Source organism: Sycon ciliatum, chromosome 1, assembly GCF_964019385.1.
Source record: "Sycon ciliatum chromosome 1, ocSycCili1.1, whole genome shotgun sequence".
Lineage (NCBI taxonomy): Eukaryota > Metazoa > Porifera > Calcarea > Leucosolenida > Sycettidae > Sycon > Sycon ciliatum.
In genome coordinates this window covers 18916427-18935628 of record NC_088643.1, presented here as the reverse complement: position 1 = coordinate 18935628, position 19202 = coordinate 18916427, and the positions used below count along the sequence as shown (strand labels likewise).

The 19202-nt window shown below is 48.7% G+C and overlaps 4 protein-coding genes across 4 annotated transcripts in view; 3 read left to right on the top strand and 1 right to left on the bottom strand.

Annotated features, from left to right (window-relative positions):
* The window catches only part of LOC135816594 (uncharacterized), a 230806-nt gene extending 228500 nt beyond the window's left edge, over positions 1-2306 (top strand). The window contains exon 42 of the mRNA XM_065329777.1: positions 1128-2306. Within this exon, the coding sequence (XP_065185849.1) occupies positions 1128-1852 (725 nt within the window). The 3' untranslated portion in view covers positions 1853-2306. The remainder of the gene's footprint in view (positions 1-1127) is intronic.
* Positions 2307-3248: 942 nt separating this feature from the next.
* On the bottom strand, positions 3249-9133 carry LOC135816729 (mediator of RNA polymerase II transcription subunit 20-like). Its single transcript, XM_065329853.1, has 5 exons — positions 8857-9133; positions 7358-7503; positions 5893-6062; positions 4900-4989; positions 3249-4360 (listed from the first exon to the last, which is right to left on the bottom strand). Exons 1-5 carry the CDS (start codon positions 8868-8870, stop codon positions 4151-4153), a joined length of 630 nt encoding a protein of 209 aa, XP_065185925.1. The 5' UTR covers positions 8871-9133; the 3' UTR covers positions 3249-4150.
* Positions 9134-9295: 162 nt separating this feature from the next.
* On the top strand, positions 9296-11539 carry LOC135816673 (E3 ubiquitin-protein ligase BRE1A-like). Its single transcript, XM_065329813.1, has one exon. The coding sequence runs from the start codon at positions 9430-9432 to the stop codon at positions 10597-10599; it is 1170 nt and encodes a 389-aa protein (XP_065185885.1). The 5' UTR covers positions 9296-9429; the 3' UTR covers positions 10600-11539.
* A 740-nt stretch (positions 11540-12279) lies between these two features.
* Positions 12280-18846, top strand: LOC135816717 (cilia- and flagella-associated protein 107-like). The gene is made up of 5 exons (XM_065329845.1): positions 12280-12880; positions 13999-14124; positions 15163-15334; positions 16374-16411; positions 18215-18846. Exons 1-5 carry the CDS (start codon positions 12788-12790, stop codon positions 18470-18472), a joined length of 687 nt encoding a protein of 228 aa, XP_065185917.1. The 5' UTR covers positions 12280-12787; the 3' UTR covers positions 18473-18846.
* Positions 18847-19202: the final 356 nt, after the last annotated feature.

Here is a 19202-nt window from a genome sequence, read left to right as displayed (position 1 = left end):
AAAGATTTCCGTCATCGACAATCATTGTGCGCCACTGAAGGCGAAGGATTTCGTTTCCTGTGCGTGTCCAGACGGATGGCAAACAGCGCCGATTTCAACTATCCCGCGGTTGGAGGAGTTTCCCTGGGTAGTCTTTTGACGGGCATGCCATGGTGGCTTCTGCCCGCCCTGCGTCATGTTTGCTCCAGATGATTCGAAGCTTGGGCAGCTGTACCACAGTCCTCTCGGGAATATAACGCGACTCAAGACTGCATGAAATTGTCCTGCTGAACAAAACAACCATAAAAATGCCTTGGCAAAGTTCAGTCTTTTTATATCAAAAATGCGTTGTAATGACATTATCCAGCAGTTTATGCAGGAACTCCGTCGGATACGTATAAGAGCACTTGCAATTGTGTGGAATGTTGGTTGATCAGTTGGCATGGGAACCACTCTTGGAGGCGAGCGGTGTACGCCCCTGCAGCCGTATGCCTCTTGCAAACGACGTTCTTGGGCGTGCGACTCTACTGTAGAAAAGACCAAAAACTAGGGATTCGCTGGCCAGAAAAAGCCACTTCATAGCTGTGTGGTGTAGACCAGGCTGAACAGTGGCGGTCAATTCTTCAGCCGTGCAAGCTGTTGAATGGTGCAATCCCAGCACAAGTTGCTATGGCTTCTGCTGTAGCATCGCTATCATCGCCTCCGGCGATCGACGTCAAATGGTCAAATGGTAGCGCGCAGAACAGATAATTATCAGTGATTCACAACTGAACAACGACAGTCCACGTTTATTCATACACCATTCATGTACTTTATGGTGCCGTGCATAACACAGGGAACAACTGGATGGCATAAGTACACCAGTACCTCATCATAACACGGGGAACAACTGGATGGCATGAGTACATGTACCTCATCTTAACACAGGGAACAACTGGATGGCATAAGTACACCAGTACCTCATCATAACACAGGGAACAACTGGATGGCATGAGTACATGTACCTCATCTTGTCACAGTCTTCTTCCAGGCATGGATGTACTCATACATATCACCTGGCTCACCTTGCCAATGTTAAGTTGTGTTGTTGTTGCTGCTGCTGCTGCTGCTGCTGTGGCCGTTCTATCTTGTTTGATTACGGCTAACAGAAAGGCAGTCTGAAGAAGACATAGTCGTACACTATGATGTACCAATGGACCAGCTGGGTCGTCCGCATCGTGAAAACACCTACCACAATGCCATGGTGGTCGACAAGCCAAAGTGGGGGCAGCCCCGGCCGGACAAAGGGAGCACGACAAAAAGCGCGGTCAGTATGGAGTCTGAGCTGGCTGGGTCAGGTTCACATGAGAACAGGATGTACTCCGAGGTTGACACGGCGGCCATCGACAACGCTTTACCCAGGATCGAGGAGCGCAACAGGCAAGACGACGACGACGGCGACTGTGTATATGCAGAAGTGGGTGATGATGGCGCATTCGAACCAGACGAGCCAGCCGCGCAAGAGGCTCAATATGTAGAGCCTGTGGAGCCCACTGCCCCTGCCGATCCCACTACCCACGCAGAACCTGTGGAGCCCACTGCCCCTGCCGAACCCACGGAGCCCACTACCCACGCAGAACCTGTGGAGCCCACTGCCCCTGCCGAACCCACGGAGCCCACTACCCCTGCCGAACCCACGGAGCCCACTACCCCTGCCGAACCTGCGGAGCCCACTACCCCTGCCGAACCTGTGGAGCCCACTACCCCTGCAGAACCTGTGGAGCCCACTACCCCTGCCGAACCCGTGGAGCACACTGCCCCTGCAGAACCGACCTCCCCAGCTGAATCCAGGATTCCTGTCGAACTAGACGAACTAGAAGCAACCGCCGTGTAAGATTAGAACGGCGCACAGCTGGGCAGCGGCCTACTCCAAGTACTAGTAGTAGCATCCATGCCAGTGAGTGAGTGTAGCCCGTACTGCTACTAGTACAATCATGTAGTTGACAGGTTGTGCCTGCAGCCTTGTAGTGGGCGAGGCAGAACTCCGTCCATAGCTTTGTTTTTAGTGAAGAGCTCATGTGCATGTACATGGACCTAAGGATTGTATTGTGCACAGCATGCCACTCCTATAGCGTTCGCATAGACTTCTGCCATAGCATACCTGCGTGCTCCTTGCGCATGCTCATACTTGTGCTTGCAATGCTGCTTATGTGCATGTTGTTGCCAGGAAATCAATGTGATTACGTTACTGCAAGTGCCTGTCACTGCGGGTTCCTGCCGTGTCCCGTTTGTCAACGTACACTTTTCCCATAGATAATCGGTGAATTGAATAACACTTCATAACAATACCCAACTTGTTATACAAGTAGCTACTCGTGGAACGAATATTCGGAATCGGGACGAATCGAATATTTCCCTAAATGAATCGAATATTCCATACCAAAGAAGCTTAAAGAGTTTGACCAGTCCTCATTCGTTGTCGACAGTGGAGTCATAATCACCACTCTTGGCCAGACTGAGGCCGTGAAGTAAGAGACACAACGATTCCAAACGACAGCCTACTTCGCAACAACTAAAAACAAGCCCACATAGTAGAGTGGAAGCATAGGTACTTCGAAGTAATATGACCAGTGCGGGTCTCGATCAACTACTGTAAATCTACAAACTTTCGGCCTCCCAGGGCTAAAACCCATTTCGGCCTATTCAAATTTTGGCCTCCCAGGGCTAAAACCCATTTCGGCCTATTCAAATTTCGGCCTCCCAGGGCTAAAACCCATTTCGGCCTATTCAAATTTCGGCCTCCCAGGGCTAAAACCCATTTCGGCCTATTCAAATTTCGGCCTCCCAGGGCTAAAACCCATTTCGGCCGCATCAAATTTCGGCCTCCCAGGGCTAAAACCCATTTCGGCCGCATCAAATTTCGGCCTCCCAGGGCTAAAACCCATTTCGGCCGCATCAGATTTTCGGCCTGTACTCCTGCCGCCTGAAAACACTGTCACACTGAACCTTGCAAAACAAAATTTCGGCCGGAACAAATTTTCGGCCAAACATGACCAGGCCGAATATAACCGAAAATTAATATGCGGCGAATATGTGTTGACCTTCGGTACAGTATTGGCCAGAGAAGTCCAACCCCGTGAATAAAATAGCGCCGGCTGCTACGCAGCCCTAGCACTGCATACACTGTTCCGTACACTCAAACGTGGCGCTACTTTATTCATGACGTTGGATTTCTCCGGCCAGAACTGTAGTTTCAGGCTCGATCTCGAGGATACTGTAGACGTTACGAATTGAGAACTCTGAAGGGTATCTTGTTGTTCAAGTACGCTCATTCACCAGTGGTAACGCACCACTCCCTTGATCCTTACGTGAGATCAAATTGAGCAAAGTGAACGAGCCGCATCACAAGAATACATGTGTGGAACATTTCTAAATTCGCTAAGGCAATACTGCAGAGATAACCTGATAAAAGAAATCACTACTCGTAGCATCACCAACAACAGGGTGCTGCCAAGTCAGAGGGGGGCGAACAGACCACTAGTCAACACAGTTTTTAAAAGGAAAGAAAGCCGCAGGAACGTGCACACGTTAAAAGCAGGAGCACTGAAAAGAAAACGAGCTCCGAAAACTATGACGGCATGAGAAAGGCTTGAGATGCAAAATCATACATCCAGCTACTAGTATACTTTAGAGCTGATGCCTGGGCATGTGCCCTGAGTGAAGAAACTTTAAAATGTTTCGAAGACCTGTACTCAAAGCATCCCCCAATTGGAGCCTAAACAAGAAATATGGCTTTCTCGATAGACACAGCAGTAGCGCAAGACAGATACTGGAAAAGCTCCCTACTAAAACGTTTTTTGGTCCGCATTGGACGGCAATGAGTCTTTTAAAGTTATATGCTGGATAGAGATTTCGTGATGTACGTTCAATTTTCATGTTCAGTATGCACCTGCAAGATAGGATCAAGTTTTCTCCATTGGCAGTTTGACGTACACGTATGAGGGAAGGAGACTGCCGAAAGGATTATGGTACGGGCAGCGCTAAATTGCTTGATTCGACAAGACTAGTTTGAGAATGTGCCCGGGAAGGGAGATGTTGTTTACATCCGTCCACTAAGCTGTGACTGTGGCGAGGTGCTGGACATCACCAGCCAAGTCAACATGGTAGCTGCACCGGCAACTGTCCCAGGAACTCACCGGGATGCCTTGGTGCCCCATATGCGGCTGAACACGCCGATGTACTGGCTCATCGTGTGCGCGCGCGTGTACAGGACGCCGTCGGTGTGCCCCTGGGGCGGGTCCCGGTGCATCTCGGCCACGTTGCTGTGGTCCATGATCTGCAGGAGCATCTGCTTGAGTAGTCCCCAGCACTGCGTGGCTACACAGGACGGCATGTATTCAACCTGGTACAGTACACACACAGCATAAGGTACAGTACACACACACAGCATAGGTAACATGCACGCGCACATGAAAGCACGCACACACCATAGGTTCTGCTGACGAGGCTCATGTTTACTGGACTTATAAAACACGATAACACCCTGCCCAGCAGCAGCAGCAGCAGCAGCAGCACAACCAATGGTTGCATGACGCCAAGTAGTAAGGCAAGAAGTGGTAACGAGCAAATATACACCAGTGCAGTGTACATGTAGTTGGGACACCGAATGCAGGCTAACAAGGAAAACAAAACAAGTACACGCCACTCTCCTTTGGCCTACACTATAGTACTCAAAATTCCGCCGGCACAGACGAGACTAAACTAAACCTACACACAGCTGCTGCTGCTGCAGTTCCAATAAAATTGCCGGAGGGCACTGTACGTGGTCATGGAACTGCACATCCGATGTGTACTGTAAGCGTTGGTCCATCAGCAATGTAGTCCTGTAGTGCCGAGACAATTAACAATACACACCGACAAAAACCCGGAGCAGGGGCATACCTCAAGGATATTGCTGTGTGCGCTAGGTCCCATCGACACCACGCCCGGTTTGATGAGGAAGTCGCCCAGCTGGTACCGCGGGCCTTTAGCCTGTAGCACAGCAGTGACACAAACAAGGCACGTCGTAAATATTGCATGAGTGCAATTCAACAATGAATAATATGTTCATAGGGTGCCGCTGTGTGTGTGTCTCCCACGACTGCAGAATATAAATTGTCTATAAAAAAATTAAATAAAAGTAAATTATCGTATCCGTTCCCGAAGGGAACTCACGACGGCCGCTAACACCCGATAAACCCTAGCGGCAAATAAATAAATAAATAAATAAATTGTCTATAGTCTTCTACGAAAACACAGAAACACACACCATTTGACCATTTGACGCTCATCGCCGGAGGCGATGATAGCGATGCTACAGCTTGTGCTGGGATTGCACCATTCAACAGCTTGCAAGAATTGAAACACACACATGCACACAAATACACTTTTTACTATTGGTACTTGTACTTGCTCACTGCCTAACCTGGCCACGCATGCATACACACACACACACACACACACACACACACCACACAGACACACACACACACACACACGCACACACACACACACACATACACACACACACACCACACACACACACCACACACACCACACACACACACACATACACACACACACACGCACACACACACACACACACACACACACAATTATATAATTATATACAGTAAAACCTGGTTTAAGCGACCACCCCACGGTGCAAGCAAAAGCGGTCGTTAAAGCCAGGTGGTCTTTAAAACCAGGTCCCACAGTGTCTGTGTAGAACTGCCGGTGCATGGAAAAACGGTCGCTAAACCCAGAGGTTGCTTACACCAGGTTCTACTGTATACACACACACACACACTCTCACGCACAATCTCTCTCTCTCCCACACACACACACACACACCAAGTGACAAGGGAAAGGCATCCATCTCCTGGTCGCTCCTACCTCTATCGTGATGGACAGCCGTTTCGTGTAGAACGTCTTGAGCTGTGCAATAATCAGGCTCAGGTCTCTGTCGCCAGACAGACACACGCCACTGCCCGTTATCGCGTACGAACTGCTCTCGTCCTCGCTACTCAGCAGTACATGCAGCGGGTAGTTCACATGTACGGTAGCTGCAGAAGCGGAAAGGCACAGCAAACAGCAGTGCACGTCACCCTGCAAGCAAGAGACTCAAAAACTTCTCATGATGATAAGTCAACAAAATTTAATATTCGGCACAGTCATAATTATTTATTTTCATGAAAAACCTTACACACACCATCTTCAAATCAAGTGGTCTCTTCGCTGCAATTATTTACAATAATTATCGCAATCAAATTTTTCGGCCAGGAGCAACCATCAGGTATATATTTTCGCCCATTTTTGGGCTGGGCATTTTGGTCGAAAACTTTGCTGCAGCCGTATTTTGTTTCGCAAGGTTCAGTGTGACAGTGTGTACAGGCAGCAGCAGTACAGGTTGAAATATACAAAAATGCGGCCAAAATGGGTTTTAGCCATGGGAAGCCGGAATTTAAACGCGCCAGAAATTGTAGACTTACAATACACGTTAGGTATATTGGTGCCGCACCAGCGTGTTGCATTGGTAGTGTCTTTGAATAGTATGCATATGATCAAGTGTTTGTTCACCTATATTTTTCCCTTTTTCGTTTTTGGTTTTGCTTTCTTTCTCTTTTTTCTCCCCTTCTCTTCTGGTATCATGTCTAACATTGGGTGTGGCCCAAGCGAAGGCTAGGCTAACGCCGATGCCAACGCGAAAGTGCTGATGATGATGATGATGATATAGGAAGAAATGGGAGCAACACAGAAACACTACGATCGTAATGCTGTGATCCTACTTCTGGCTTGAAGCTCCATGCTCTGATTCCGGACTGGTGTCTTCAATATGACAATCATATTGAAAATGCCACCCAGCGATCAGAGCACATAGCTTTGTATTATCAAGAGTACGTAACCCCCGTAGAGTGCAAATGTGCGTAAGGCTGTTACATTGAGATGTGTTTTGAGGGTTGCAGCCAAGTCCAATCGTGCAACAGCGATCTGGTATTGAAACATTGCAGGTTGGACGATTTCACAGGCAACTGCGATTGCCTTGCACCTCAGTCTACCGGGTACCCTGGCCTGTGGGTGGGGTTAAGTGGAGATAATAGAGAGGTTAAGATGCACGTTATTTCCGACGTGACGCGCAATTTCACGTCCAATTTGGCGTAAAACTCCAAATTTCGACGTGAGCTGCAAGTCACTCGCGTTGTTTTTTCAACGCGCGAGAAAATAACGTGAGCTGAACTTTCACGTCACGTCAGAAATAACGTGCATCTTAACCTCTCTATTATGGCTGTTTCGCCGTTTTTGGTGGAAATAGTGATGCGACGTGACGTGATGGGCATAGGGCAAACCAGCTTTCACTCACTGAGCAGAGAAGTAGAGTGGTAGGTTGTGCAGTGCACCGACCACAGGCCAACCTTCTTAGCGCCCAGCGTTATGATGCGCTGCTCCAGGTCAGCCAGCTGCTGGTGAGTGGTGCTGCGGCCGGGGCCAGTCGGTATCGGTAACAACCTGGATGCAGAGCAGACAACACGCAAACACACACACACACACAGTCATATATGGCATAAAGTCCTTGAGAGCAAACTGTGTACTGGTAGTTGTACATTTGTCAGGTTGTTGCCGGTGGTGGTGGTGGTGGTGATGTTGTTGTTGTTGCGCTGCTGGTTGTGTGTGTGTGTGTGCGTGTGTGTGTGTGTGCGTGTGTGTGTGTCTGTGTGTGTGTGTCTGTGCGCGGGTGTGTGCATATGTGTGTGAGTGTGTGTCTGTGAGTGTGTCTGTGCGTGTGTGCAGTGAACCATCTCCACAATGTATAGTGTATGTACATGTACCAGTACGGCCACCATCATGCGTATCTGTATTGACTACAGCCTCTGCTGCGTACTTCGGACAGTATTCCGACATGCCAGCAACAGTTGTCCTGACTGAAATGGTGGGCAGTCATTCTCAGAGGGTACAAGCACGAGATTGTGCATATCAGTGGCACCGCCAACATCATGGCTGACTGCGCATCCCAACCCCACCGAAGTTGTCCGAGCAGCACGTATCAGCAGTCATGAACGCCGCCGACTTTGAGCACACCTGTGATACCGTACCATACATCCATGTCCTGTAAGCTGTTATCTGTTGCTGTTACTGCTACTGCTGCTTTGCTCTGCATATCCTACTATTCTGTAGAACTTCTGTGCAAAACGATTGTGCAGAAATGCATACTGCATGCCAGCGACCGTTCACCCGTACCCTAGCTATGTTACCTATTGCTTCTAGCCGTTCTGGAGTAGAGCCGTAACAAACGCTCCACTTGCCCTGTAGTTCTCTTTGAAAAATATCTTCTCGGATGTAATAGCCGCCTTGTGCCCAACATTGTATGTACAGTCACGGCATGACGCACGGACGCACCACAAATGTTACACTTTCGAAACAGTCTTCAACCTTTCTCAGACATGAGAGACTATTAGAAGTTTGGCTTCGTGACGCATGTACTATTGCACCATAATATGATGTCCATGCGTAATGCTTTGTACTCTGCGTTCGTCTAAATAATATTGTTGTTTTATTAATGTATAGCTACAAAAAAATCTTTGTGCTAGCAAGCAGATATGCAACTCAAATGTTCAAGCACCACCAGCAATTCTCCAACACAAACCGATCTATGCGTGCGCCCATATTCGTACGCATCTCTCCCAAGTAAAAATGTAACTGAAAAATATACATGGACGCATTTCCTCAACCCTAATATGTATTCAGGCATTGTCAATGTTGTTGTCATTCCAAGCTTGAATAAGGAGGTTTGAAGGAAATGAATTCGGAAAGTGAACCAGAAAAGTACACATTCATTGCACTGAGGTTCATCTTTCGACTTACGTGCTAACACCCATCCTTCCTCACGGCTCACAGCTACCCCGAAGTCCTTGTAACACACTGGCACATATTTCGTTGCTGCAAAATCAAGTGAATCAACAAGGATCTACCCAGCTACATTGTAGGTCAGGATCCGAAGATATTCAAAACTGACCCTACTTCTTTTGAAGCAGCCACTTCCTGTACTGCTGTAGTTCCTACCTACAGATCATCCACTTGCACGAAGCTTGCACGAAGGGGTATTCCCTTCAAACAAAAGTCAAGATTTCAAACTCCAAACTCAAACAAGCCACGTGCACATCAGACATGCCGCCCTGCCTTGTACTTGTACTTGTACTCAGCCTGTTGTAGGTAGATAGCGCTATGCAGCGATGACCATCATGGCTTGTCATCGATATCGCGGCTGCAGCGCTGGTGGACGAGAACAACATTTTTTGTCACTCCACTGACACTTTTGTTACTTTTTCTGATGAATTGGAAGTATAACGTTAGTTGCACAACCAGCCGTCTTGAAAGTACTTACAGAAGTGCAGCTTCTCTCTTGCACTACAGTGTTGTAGCTTCAATTCGTTTGCCATGGCCTCAGCAAGAGTCGGTGGCCTGCCTTTGAAGGCCGTGGTCTCCGGCGCAACAGGTGCAACAGGACAATGTCTTGTCCCCCAGCTCCTCAAGTCATCTGACTTCAGCGAAGTTGTTGTGATCGGTCGCAGGCGTTTGCAGATTAACTCTGACTTTGGGGTGGACCAGGTGGAGGAAGAGTCGAAGGGGCGGCTTCAGCAGCATGTTGTCTCCTCATTTGACGACTTGACGGCTGAGAAAGGCAAAGAGTACTTCGAAGGAGCACACGTATACTTCTGTTGTTTGGGCACGACTAAGAGTAAGGCAGGATCCGCGGAAAATTTCAGGAAGATTGACTATCATCTGGTTGTTAAGCTGGCAGAGATTGCCAAGGCCACAGGTGTACGTCACACATCTATTGTGTCTTCCACCATGGCGTCGGCAAGTAGTATGTTCCTGTATCTACGGACAAAGGGCGAGGCGGACGATGCCGTCGTCAAGATGGACTTCACGCGCACGTCGATCTTCCGTCCTGGCGCGCTAGTGCGCTACGGGGCTGGCAGCTTGACGCGCATCGCTTCCCGCATGTTCATGGGGTTGCCGACGGAGACGCTCGCTCAGGCATTGGTCCAAGATGCTATTCTGCAGGCTGCGGGCGACGGTGAAGGTAAGGATAGCAAACAGCCAGCACTGTATCTAGTCAACGCTGACATTTACCGTCTGGCACGCGAATTGACCGGTGACACTTCAGAAGCAGCAGCAGCCGGTGATGCCACCGCATCTTCAAGCACAGAGACCCAACCCAATGATCAAGCGAACAGTGGAGAGGTCCAGGAGCAAGAAACAGCGGAACCTGCTAAGGAGGTCGTCACGGAGGCGGCGGCTGCACCATCCGAGCCATCAGCACAGCCGGAAGAGCCTGCTGCAGCCAGTGAGTCAGCAGAGGCAGCGGCTGAAGCCAGCCCAGCTGCCGCATCTCCACCAGAAGGGTCTACTAGTCAGCCAGCCGAGGAGGCCACACAGGAGGAAAAGGCAGAGGAACCTGCAGATGTTCCTGGTGCTGCTGAGGTGGAAGAACAGACGGAAACAGAGCCCGAACCCAAGGCCGAGGAATCCAGCGAAGCCCCACAGGCAGCAGAGGAGAGTCAGCCAGCAGAGACAACCAAATCAAGTGAGCCAGCTACCTAGGTGGAAAGCAGCGCAACTCACGAGGAGCAGTTGCACTACTGCTCATGCTGTGACAGCACGCCATAGCTTGTCCTTGTCTCTAGCATCGTTGTGAAGCAGGCACTAGCTTACATTTGCTCATCTGCTGGCCCTGCTGCACTCTTTATAACCCCACGATCAGCAGCGGCGGCAGTCAGCATTGGATCCATGCAATTCAGTAATGGTTTACAAAACCCAGTGCAGTGGTGGTTGAATGATTTCTAAACACCGAGCTGTTGTGCTCCATTCTCACTTGCAACAGCTGCTGCTGGTAATAACTACGCATTGTTTGGCATGCTGTTTATATCACACAGCTTATTACAACGGCCTTAATCCAGCGATGGACCGTCCTGCAACCCGCGTCGACATGTTCTATGTTCTAGACAGTCCATTCCAGTCCCCTCTCTCCATCAAGTCTCTCTCTCCCTCTCTCTCTATCTATCTATCTCTCTGTCTCTCCTGTTCTTTCTCGTGCTCGCTCTTTTCTTTCCATAACTCATACTTTCGCAATTCCGTTCTCCAGTGCGGTACATACAGCTGGCACCGGATCCATCCTCACTGTGATGGTGGGGACTGGCCACATCCACCTACAGATCAAGTATGCGTTCTCGCTACTGCTGCACCGCAGCTTATCTTTTGCTTAGGAATGCTTTAGTCAGTTACCGTTATATCTGCGCGCGCGCACACACACATAACTATAGATGACACACATACACACATAGGCGCCAACTAAGTTACTTTCCCAATCGCTTGGGACCTTACTTTCTAACAGTCTTCAATTCCAACTAGCCACGCTCACTATGCTGTGATTTGTAGAGAGTTGTGTTGCCGTTTCTTATAACCAGTGGTGTTTTCTTCCGCTTGCTGTTAGGAACTTGTTACCATTCATTTTCATGTTGAATACCCAGCGCCCTGCTCTTTGCTTGTTCTGGTTGCTTCCATGGCGTAGGGTGTAGGCTCTTTGCTTGTTCTGGTTGCTTCCATGGTGTAGGCTGTACAAGTAGGCTCTTTGTGTAGCTACTCGGTACGGGCTACTTATAGTATATGCCTGCTGGCGCAGCGCAGCACAGTTTTCAGTTGTCCGGATGTCCGTGTTCACCAAACCTGACCTTTCAAGCCCATTCACTATCCATTGGCTGCATGAGACATGGGGCTTGGTTCTCCTGGAGTTGTGCGGAGTTCCAATACAGCGGCAAGTGCCCACCTATGATAGGCGGGGTGTTAGCTGGTGTCCTAACGTACAGTGTGGTGTAGTTATAATTTATAAACTTATAATGGATGAAGTGCTTTTCACGACTACCTGCATCTGCTTTCGTTTCACTCACAACCAGGGAGTCGTAAAATTTTACGACTCCCTGCTCACAACAAGACCAGTCAAGAGCACTGTACTGTAGTCTGTAGTCTTGTACTTTGTAGTTGTAGACTAGTCTGTAGTCGAGTGTAGATCTACATAAAAAACATGACTACTCTTGCTCACAAGCACCCTGGTGTCCATGACAATGATAAGGCATGGTATCCATGGTCACTAACGTGGGCAAGTCACGAGCATCAAGTACAAAGACTCATTGTATCATCATCACTTCTTTACACAAAATGCAGGAGGTGGGCGGACAGGATCACATGTCATTCACAGAGCTAGAGACAGGCTGGGATACTACACTGTACAAGTAGCTGGGGAGGCTCGACTTGGCTTGCTGGAAGTCTCTTTCAGGTAATTATCAAAGATTTGGAGCCGTCCTCAGGAAGGAAGAAGCCAGGGCACAGAAGCTCTGTGCGGTGGCTAGGCATCTTGTTGTGGACTCCGAGCAACAGCAGTTTCCACTACCAGTTCCGCCGAGTTTGTATCGGGTACAGGCGATCATCGGTGTCGCGGGCGTCGGAGTCGTATCGGTAATAGTGAAGGTGCGCTGCTCGACAACTACTTCGCGGAGACTCGTTTGTGTGCTCCTGGTTAATTCAGTAGTTAGATACCGTGGCTATCGAAGGCTTGACCGACCTTTCTGACGGCTCAAGCCTGGAGCTACTCAGTGGTCACGACTCGCCTCACTGGTGAGCGCGATTGCTGATAGATTGGTCCATCTACGAGGTAGAAAGCCGGCTCGGTAGTGCCAGTGTACGGCAGCAGGGATCTCCAGCTGCACGGTCTCGCTAACCTCGATCCAGCTTGATAATGGACTTCACTAGGAAGGATGCAGGCTGGACGGTACCGAAACGCTACAACACTGATGTCCTCCTGGGCAACTGGTATGAGAACCGTATGGAGGTGAGTGCGCTGGCTGCATCATTACGCTATGCCTATGGTACATCATCCATGTGCATTGTGCGTGACATGTATACATTGTACTGGCGTACCTGGTGTACAGTGAACTGGATCACTCATTGCTACCGCACGCAAGCACACAGACGCGCGCGTGCGGGCGTGCACACACACACACACACACACACACACACACACCATCACCACCACCACGCCACACACAGTGACACACATGCGCGCTTGCACACACAGACATGCAAGCACACGTGCGCGCGTACACACACACACACACACATACAGTGGTGCTCAATGAAATCCAGTCGCGGCACTCAAGTGTGCGCCTTGCACCATTTCGCAGCCCAGTGTTCGCAGGTCTAGGTATGTGCAAGCGATGCCCAGCACGTACTTGAATGGCTCGACTGGATTTCATTGAGCAGCAATGTACTGTCATGGACATGGAAATCAAGTCGGATAACCGGGGCCGGCACCCTCACCGCGTACTAGGGTCCGGCGGATTCTGCCGGCAGAAAAATCAAAAAAGGGCAGAATTCGGTACTTTTTCTGGTGAGTCCCATGCATGTTTGGCATGTGGATAAAGAAATGGAGCAGAATCCGAGGAATTGACCGCCATAAGGTCTGTGTGGTTCTGCCAATCTCACTGCTTTTCGAGCAGAATCTGCCACCTTTTCGAGCAGAATCCGCCCATCCCTGGCGCGTACAGAATGTAACCATTGTTGTATGCAGTGCACATGTTGATCCGATGCGCATAAATGCCTGTACATGTGTGTACCGCTTACCCACAGCTGCATGGCCAGCGCCCTGGGGCCGCTAGACATGTGGCCGGATTTCCATGTCCACGACAGTACATACACACACGTGCACACACACACACACACACACACACATCACAATCATGACATCATCGGATAAGTGTTACCATGAGTATGTACACTTGTTATAATGTATGTATTTAACTTAACCCTCAAGAGTGTGCAACAGCATTTTTAATACTGGCATATGTAGTCTCCGGCAGAAGATCTTCCAATCTGGCAATGTGATAAATCCATCCAGCACTGCCTTTTGTTGAAGTCTATTTGAATTTGTTTGGCTGTATTGTGTTGCAGTTCACTCGGGGCGCCCACTCGGACGTCAACTCGTCCTATCGTACCGTCTTTCTCCCAAGTAGCAGTATGGGGGAGGATGTGCAAGCAGCCAGGGAGAAGCGTCTTGGGGGCCTCCTTCGCAATGATGTAAGGCTGCTGCGGCTATGTGTGTGTGTGTGTGTGTGTGTGTGTGTGTGTGTGTGTGTGTGTGTGTGTGTGTGTGTGTGTGTGTGTGTACATGTACGTGTACATGTGTGGGTGTGTATGTGTGTGGTGTGTGTGTGAGCGTCACATACCGCCACAGTACTTCAAATTAATGGATGATTAGAGAGGTTCCGGGGTACGATTTTCCGTGCCAAAATCCGTATGGGCGCTACGGATTTTTCGAGGCGTGCTTCATACGATTTTTCGTTGACTGGCTTTCATACGAACCAGGTTTCGTATGGAGATTTTGCGTCATTGAGTGCAGAAAGATTTTTCGCGTACAAATTTGGCACGAGAAACATCAATTTTCCGCAAAAGTTTTAATTTCGATTCAAAATAAAAAGGCATAGCACGGGGAAATGACGTGTTTGTGATCGTAACCTAGGCAATGACGGCAAACGCCTAAATTCCGTACTCCGCAACATTTCAGTGCTCAAAAACGATGTATAAAATATCCGTAACGCCTCTACGGATTTTGGCACGAAAAATCGTACTCCGGAACCTCTCTATTGATAGTTTGCCAAACTGATGTTTTAGGATACAGTCATATTGATTGTGCAGACATGTGCTTGTTGTGCAAACCGGAACACTACGAAGGCATGCATGGACCGTTTGCAGAAGGCCGCCTGTGGGGACAATGAAAAATTGAAATGTTGCAGGGGGGCAATGGTCAAGCAGGCCTGCCCCCCCCCCCCCCCCCCCCCCCGCCTCACTCCAGGACCCGGCCAAGCTGAGGATGTACTAAGTTACCCAGCATGTCGATGACCAACCGTTGCTGAGCTTGAGGTTAGTGCAGAAGCTTTTGCGATGGTCCCTAACGTTTCTTTCTCTCATTCTCCTATGAGGAACGGTGCCGGGATCATCCTTGTCTTTGGCATATACTTGATTGTCCCTACTGAGAATATACACCAGAGTATACACCAATGTCGGACTCGAATGCGGACCAACTGCATATGCTCTGCTTGATTTTTGATCATGCAGGGCATACCGGCGAAAAACTTGACACACCACCATGGTGAGAAGTTTGTGGACGGTCTCGCCGTGACCTCGTACGACCAGGACTTTGCGCGCAGTGCTGGCACAGCTCAGACCCGCTCCTGGGACAAGTGGCATTCTGAGTGGAGGCCGGAACGGTCAGATCTACTGAACGCAGGTGATTCCCTTGCCCCCCCCCCCCCCCGTCCATGACCCGTGTCAGTACTGAATGGATACAATTTTCGTGGATGGGGTAACTGTACACATACCGTAATGTCGCGTATTAAAGCCGGGCTTATTCCTGTAGAAGCCGATGTAAGGGCTAGGCTTCTATTCACATCAGGCTTCTATCATCAGTCAAACCAGGTATTTCTATGTGTGTCAACACTAAAACCAGGCTTATGTGCCGACAGTGTATCTTGGAAATCAGGCTTGTATTCAAATATTCACTGGTTTGAGGGAAAGACACCAACGGGAAAAGCCTGAAGAAAAAATTGACTGTCACTACCAGGACTCGAACCAGGGACCCTCGCTTGTAGCCAGCCATGCCCACTGAGCTATGGTGTAGTGGTGTAGTCGTCATCCCAGCAGAGACCGTTCAACATTTTCTTCAACATTTTCTTCAGACTTCTCAGCACATAGGCTACTTTTCGAGAAAGGCTTTGCTACAAGACACTACAGTACATGTACTTGGTGGCCAAGAATGCATCTCCACCAAATATGCCGGTCCATATCTGTCGCTTTTTCTGTGATGCATGCCCGCAATCTTCACACTCTCTCTCTCTCTCTTTCTCTCTCTCTCTTTCTCTCTCTCTCTTTCTCTATCTATCTATCTATCTATATATCTCTATCTATCTCTATCTATCTATATATCTCTCTCTATCTCTCTCTCTATCTATCTATCTATCTCTCTCTCTATCTCTCTCTCTCTCTCTCTATTTTCTCCACATGCCGTGCACTGCATGCATATGGTATTTCCCACCTAACCCTGACTCAGCATTCTATACCTTCACCCATTGAGTCATTGACATTGTACTTCATTTCCAAGAACAACCTGGAGTCAGCTTCTTTCTCTCATAAGGAGTGGTGGGTGCCAGGGGATCTTTGTTGTCTTTGACATACAAGTACGCCTGATTTTCCCCTCCTGCAGGCAATTAGCAGACTGGGAGTATGCATGTCAAGTTTTTGTGTGTTGCTACTGTGTCGTGTTGGTGTAGGGACGCCAACACAAACCGGTGCTTTCGACAAGATGAAGGTCAGTTACTATCTACAGCCGGGTGCATACAATGCAGCTTACTAATACTTTCTAACACAACAATACTACAGTAAAACCTGTGACTAACGACCACCCCTTGGGGCCAGAGAAAGCGGTCTTTAGAGTGACTGGTGGTCCTTAGTTAGAGGTTTGCACCGCACAACCATAATATATTAATGTGAGACCGTCCGTGCTTGGCGAAATGGTCTGTAGTACCAGGCTGGTAGTGAGTCACAGTGGTCTTTAGTTACAGGTTTTGCGGTAGTATCTGTAGACTAACATTGTGCTGGAATACCACACCAGTGATGCATGACAGTCGTTACAAGTCATGATGAGATAATGGCACGTATTCATCTAAAATGGCGGACGCCCACGCTGCATACATGGTATGGGCGCACGTGAGCCACGCTGTGGGGACACTTGTTCGATTCCGCATACAAATGTATACAAATGCGTGGAGAAGAAGTTTCTCTAATCGCTGGAACTTGTGAGTTTCTTTCGATATAGACTACTGGTCTTCAAGGTATACAATAGTAGTGACCCAACGAAGTGGAATTTGCGGAATACAACGTTCGAGACGGCTCAACAAGGCAAGAGTAAAGTGCGAATTTACTATGTACGCAAATGAGAAAACCTACTTGTTTCCCCGCAGCGCTAGTCACGTGCGCCTTCAGTGAATACGTGCCATTGCCTCGCCGAGTGATATGCAAGTATTACAGGGGCCGTCCGTAAATACATGTATTTACTTAGAGACGTCTGAGAGGCGTTTCTTTCTTGACCTACCCACCCAAAAAATGCAGATAATACCACTCATAATAAACACTACGACATCGGTGTTTATTCTATACATATACAGTACAGACGGCTCCACTTATAACGAACTCGCATATAGCGAATTTCATGATTCAGTCAGACCTCGCCTATCCGGTCCTTGTTTATTCGGATCCCTCGCCATCCGGAAGAAAATCGTTGGTTACCGATTTACAGCATATGCCATGCACACATACAGTATGTGTGTTCGATTATCCGGTTCCCTCGCCTATCCGTATTTTTTTCTGGAAAACGGATGTGTGCGGTTATGCGAGGTCTGACAGTATAGTAAACCCCTGTCCATGTCCCTGTTTGAATCCATACAACAATTGACCCTTTATGGCGAACAGTCTCCCTGTCTCCCTGGCCACTCTGCCGCGACTCGTGCAGTGCAGCGTAGTGCGTCTCAACGCCTACCTGTACTACTACTACTAGCTGTAGCAGTGCTACATCGTGTAGATCTACATACACCGTGCGGTATGGTATGCATGCACTCCAAAATGTATTTTTTAGAAACGCCTTGCAGGCGAACCCACCCACCAGAAACGCCTGTTAGACGTCTCTGAGAAGATACATGTAATTACGGACGGTCCCTAAGGCGTGCAAAGTTTGGGTGGGAGAAATTTTGGAGTACCGTGCAAAGTGGATCCCAATTCCGCTGGGGTAAATGCCATTATGAGCTTTTCACCATAACAGCTTTCCCATTCTGCCCGCTAAATTTCCCTTCAGTCTGAATTTGAATGCTTTCTTACAGCGGACTGGATTGCGAAAAGAAGATGCTTAGCTTGTCAGTCAGAGTATTGGGTGAAGTATGCTTGGGCGTCACTGACGAAAAGCAGTGAGATGGTGCATGGACATAAATCATTTTGGTATTATGGGGTGTGAGGATTGCTGCATGTGTGCAGGGATACCAGTATGCTGCTTGCACGGCCCATGCGTTGAGCATGTTCTCTGTCCGCATGGCTGTGTGCGACTGTCATTGGGTTTTGCCAGGCAAAGTGGAAGAAGCAGGCGCTGGAGGAAGGCAGGACCGACTACTGTACAACCAAGCAGCTCAGCTACACGTCCCCGGATGCAAGTGCGTTCACCAGCAAGCGCTACGCCACGCCGCGGATGTGGTCGACTCACCTGCACCCCCACGTCCAGAACAATGATCTCAATCTCCGAGGCCAGGCGAACGGCGTGATCGTAGAAAGGTTTCAACTGGCCGACTCCACTGGTGCAAACATCGCCGTAGCACCCGTGGATTAATGGCCACAACTCCTCTGGATGTAATTGTTACATGGTTGCTGCATGCGGACAGTATGGGAACAATCATGAATGACTGTGATGTTCCTATACTGCCGAGTGCTGGGTACCGGCTCAAGCGACTCTGTGCAAAATGGATGCGCACACGCTGCTTTGTCTATTGACTTTGAACTGACTTGCGAGAACTGAAATGCCCAAAGTTCGTCAGGACCCCATGAAGACAGATAACAGAGATATACAGTCATGTCTTGAAGAAAGATGGTCTGAGTACATAACAAGCATGTGTGCATGGACATAATGCAAGTATGTCTTGGCGATTTCAAGTACATGTAGGTACCTGTACTTGTGTACGTGTAACGGTGTTGTAGTCTCCCTTACAGATGTTCCTCTGTTTTCTGCTGAGTGGCGTTTGGTGCAAGGAATTGACCACAGTTTTAAGGACCTTTATTAAAATTCAAGTGGTCAAGTCTGACCCTTAGGGGCTGTCCGAGGTTACCAATAATATTTTCAAAACGAAATGTTTTCGTTTGTGGGTGGGTGGGTTTGATGGTGTTTCGTTTTGAAAATAATTATTGAATGCTGATTGAGAATGCCCAGTTACTTCTGGATGTCGAAAATTGACATCAATATTTTATTGGAATTCGTTTTACCTGCAGAAAAGGTGGGTGGGTGGGTGGGGGCTGAAAAATACTAAAACTTTTCGTTTTGTAAAAACAATCGATAACCCCGGACG

Bases quoted from the DNA above. Each gene is read 5' to 3' on its own strand.
- LOC135816729 (XM_065329853.1), bottom strand. The intron at 4,990-5,892 runs GTAGGAGCGACC...GCTGTGCTACAG, and splicing joins GGCTGTCCATCACGATAGAG to GCTAAAGGCCCGCGGTACCA. The intron at 4,361-4,899 runs GTATGCCCCTGC...GTACTGTACCAG, and splicing joins CACACAGCAATATCCTTGAG to GTTGAATACATGCCGTCCTG.
- LOC135816673 (XM_065329813.1), top strand. From the start codon at position 9,430: ATGGCCTCAGCAAGAGTCGGTGGCCTGCCTTTGAAGGCCGTGGTCTCC.
- LOC135816717 (XM_065329845.1), top strand. From the start codon at position 12,788: ATGGACTTCACTAGGAAGGATGCAGGCTGGACGGTACCGAAACGCTAC. The intron at 15,335-16,373 runs GTGATTCCCTTG...GTGTTGGTGTAG, and splicing joins GTCAGATCTACTGAACGCAG to GGACGCCAACACAAACCGGT. The intron at 16,412-18,214 runs GTCAGTTACTAT...GGGTTTTGCCAG, and splicing joins GTGCTTTCGACAAGATGAAG to GCAAAGTGGAAGAAGCAGGC.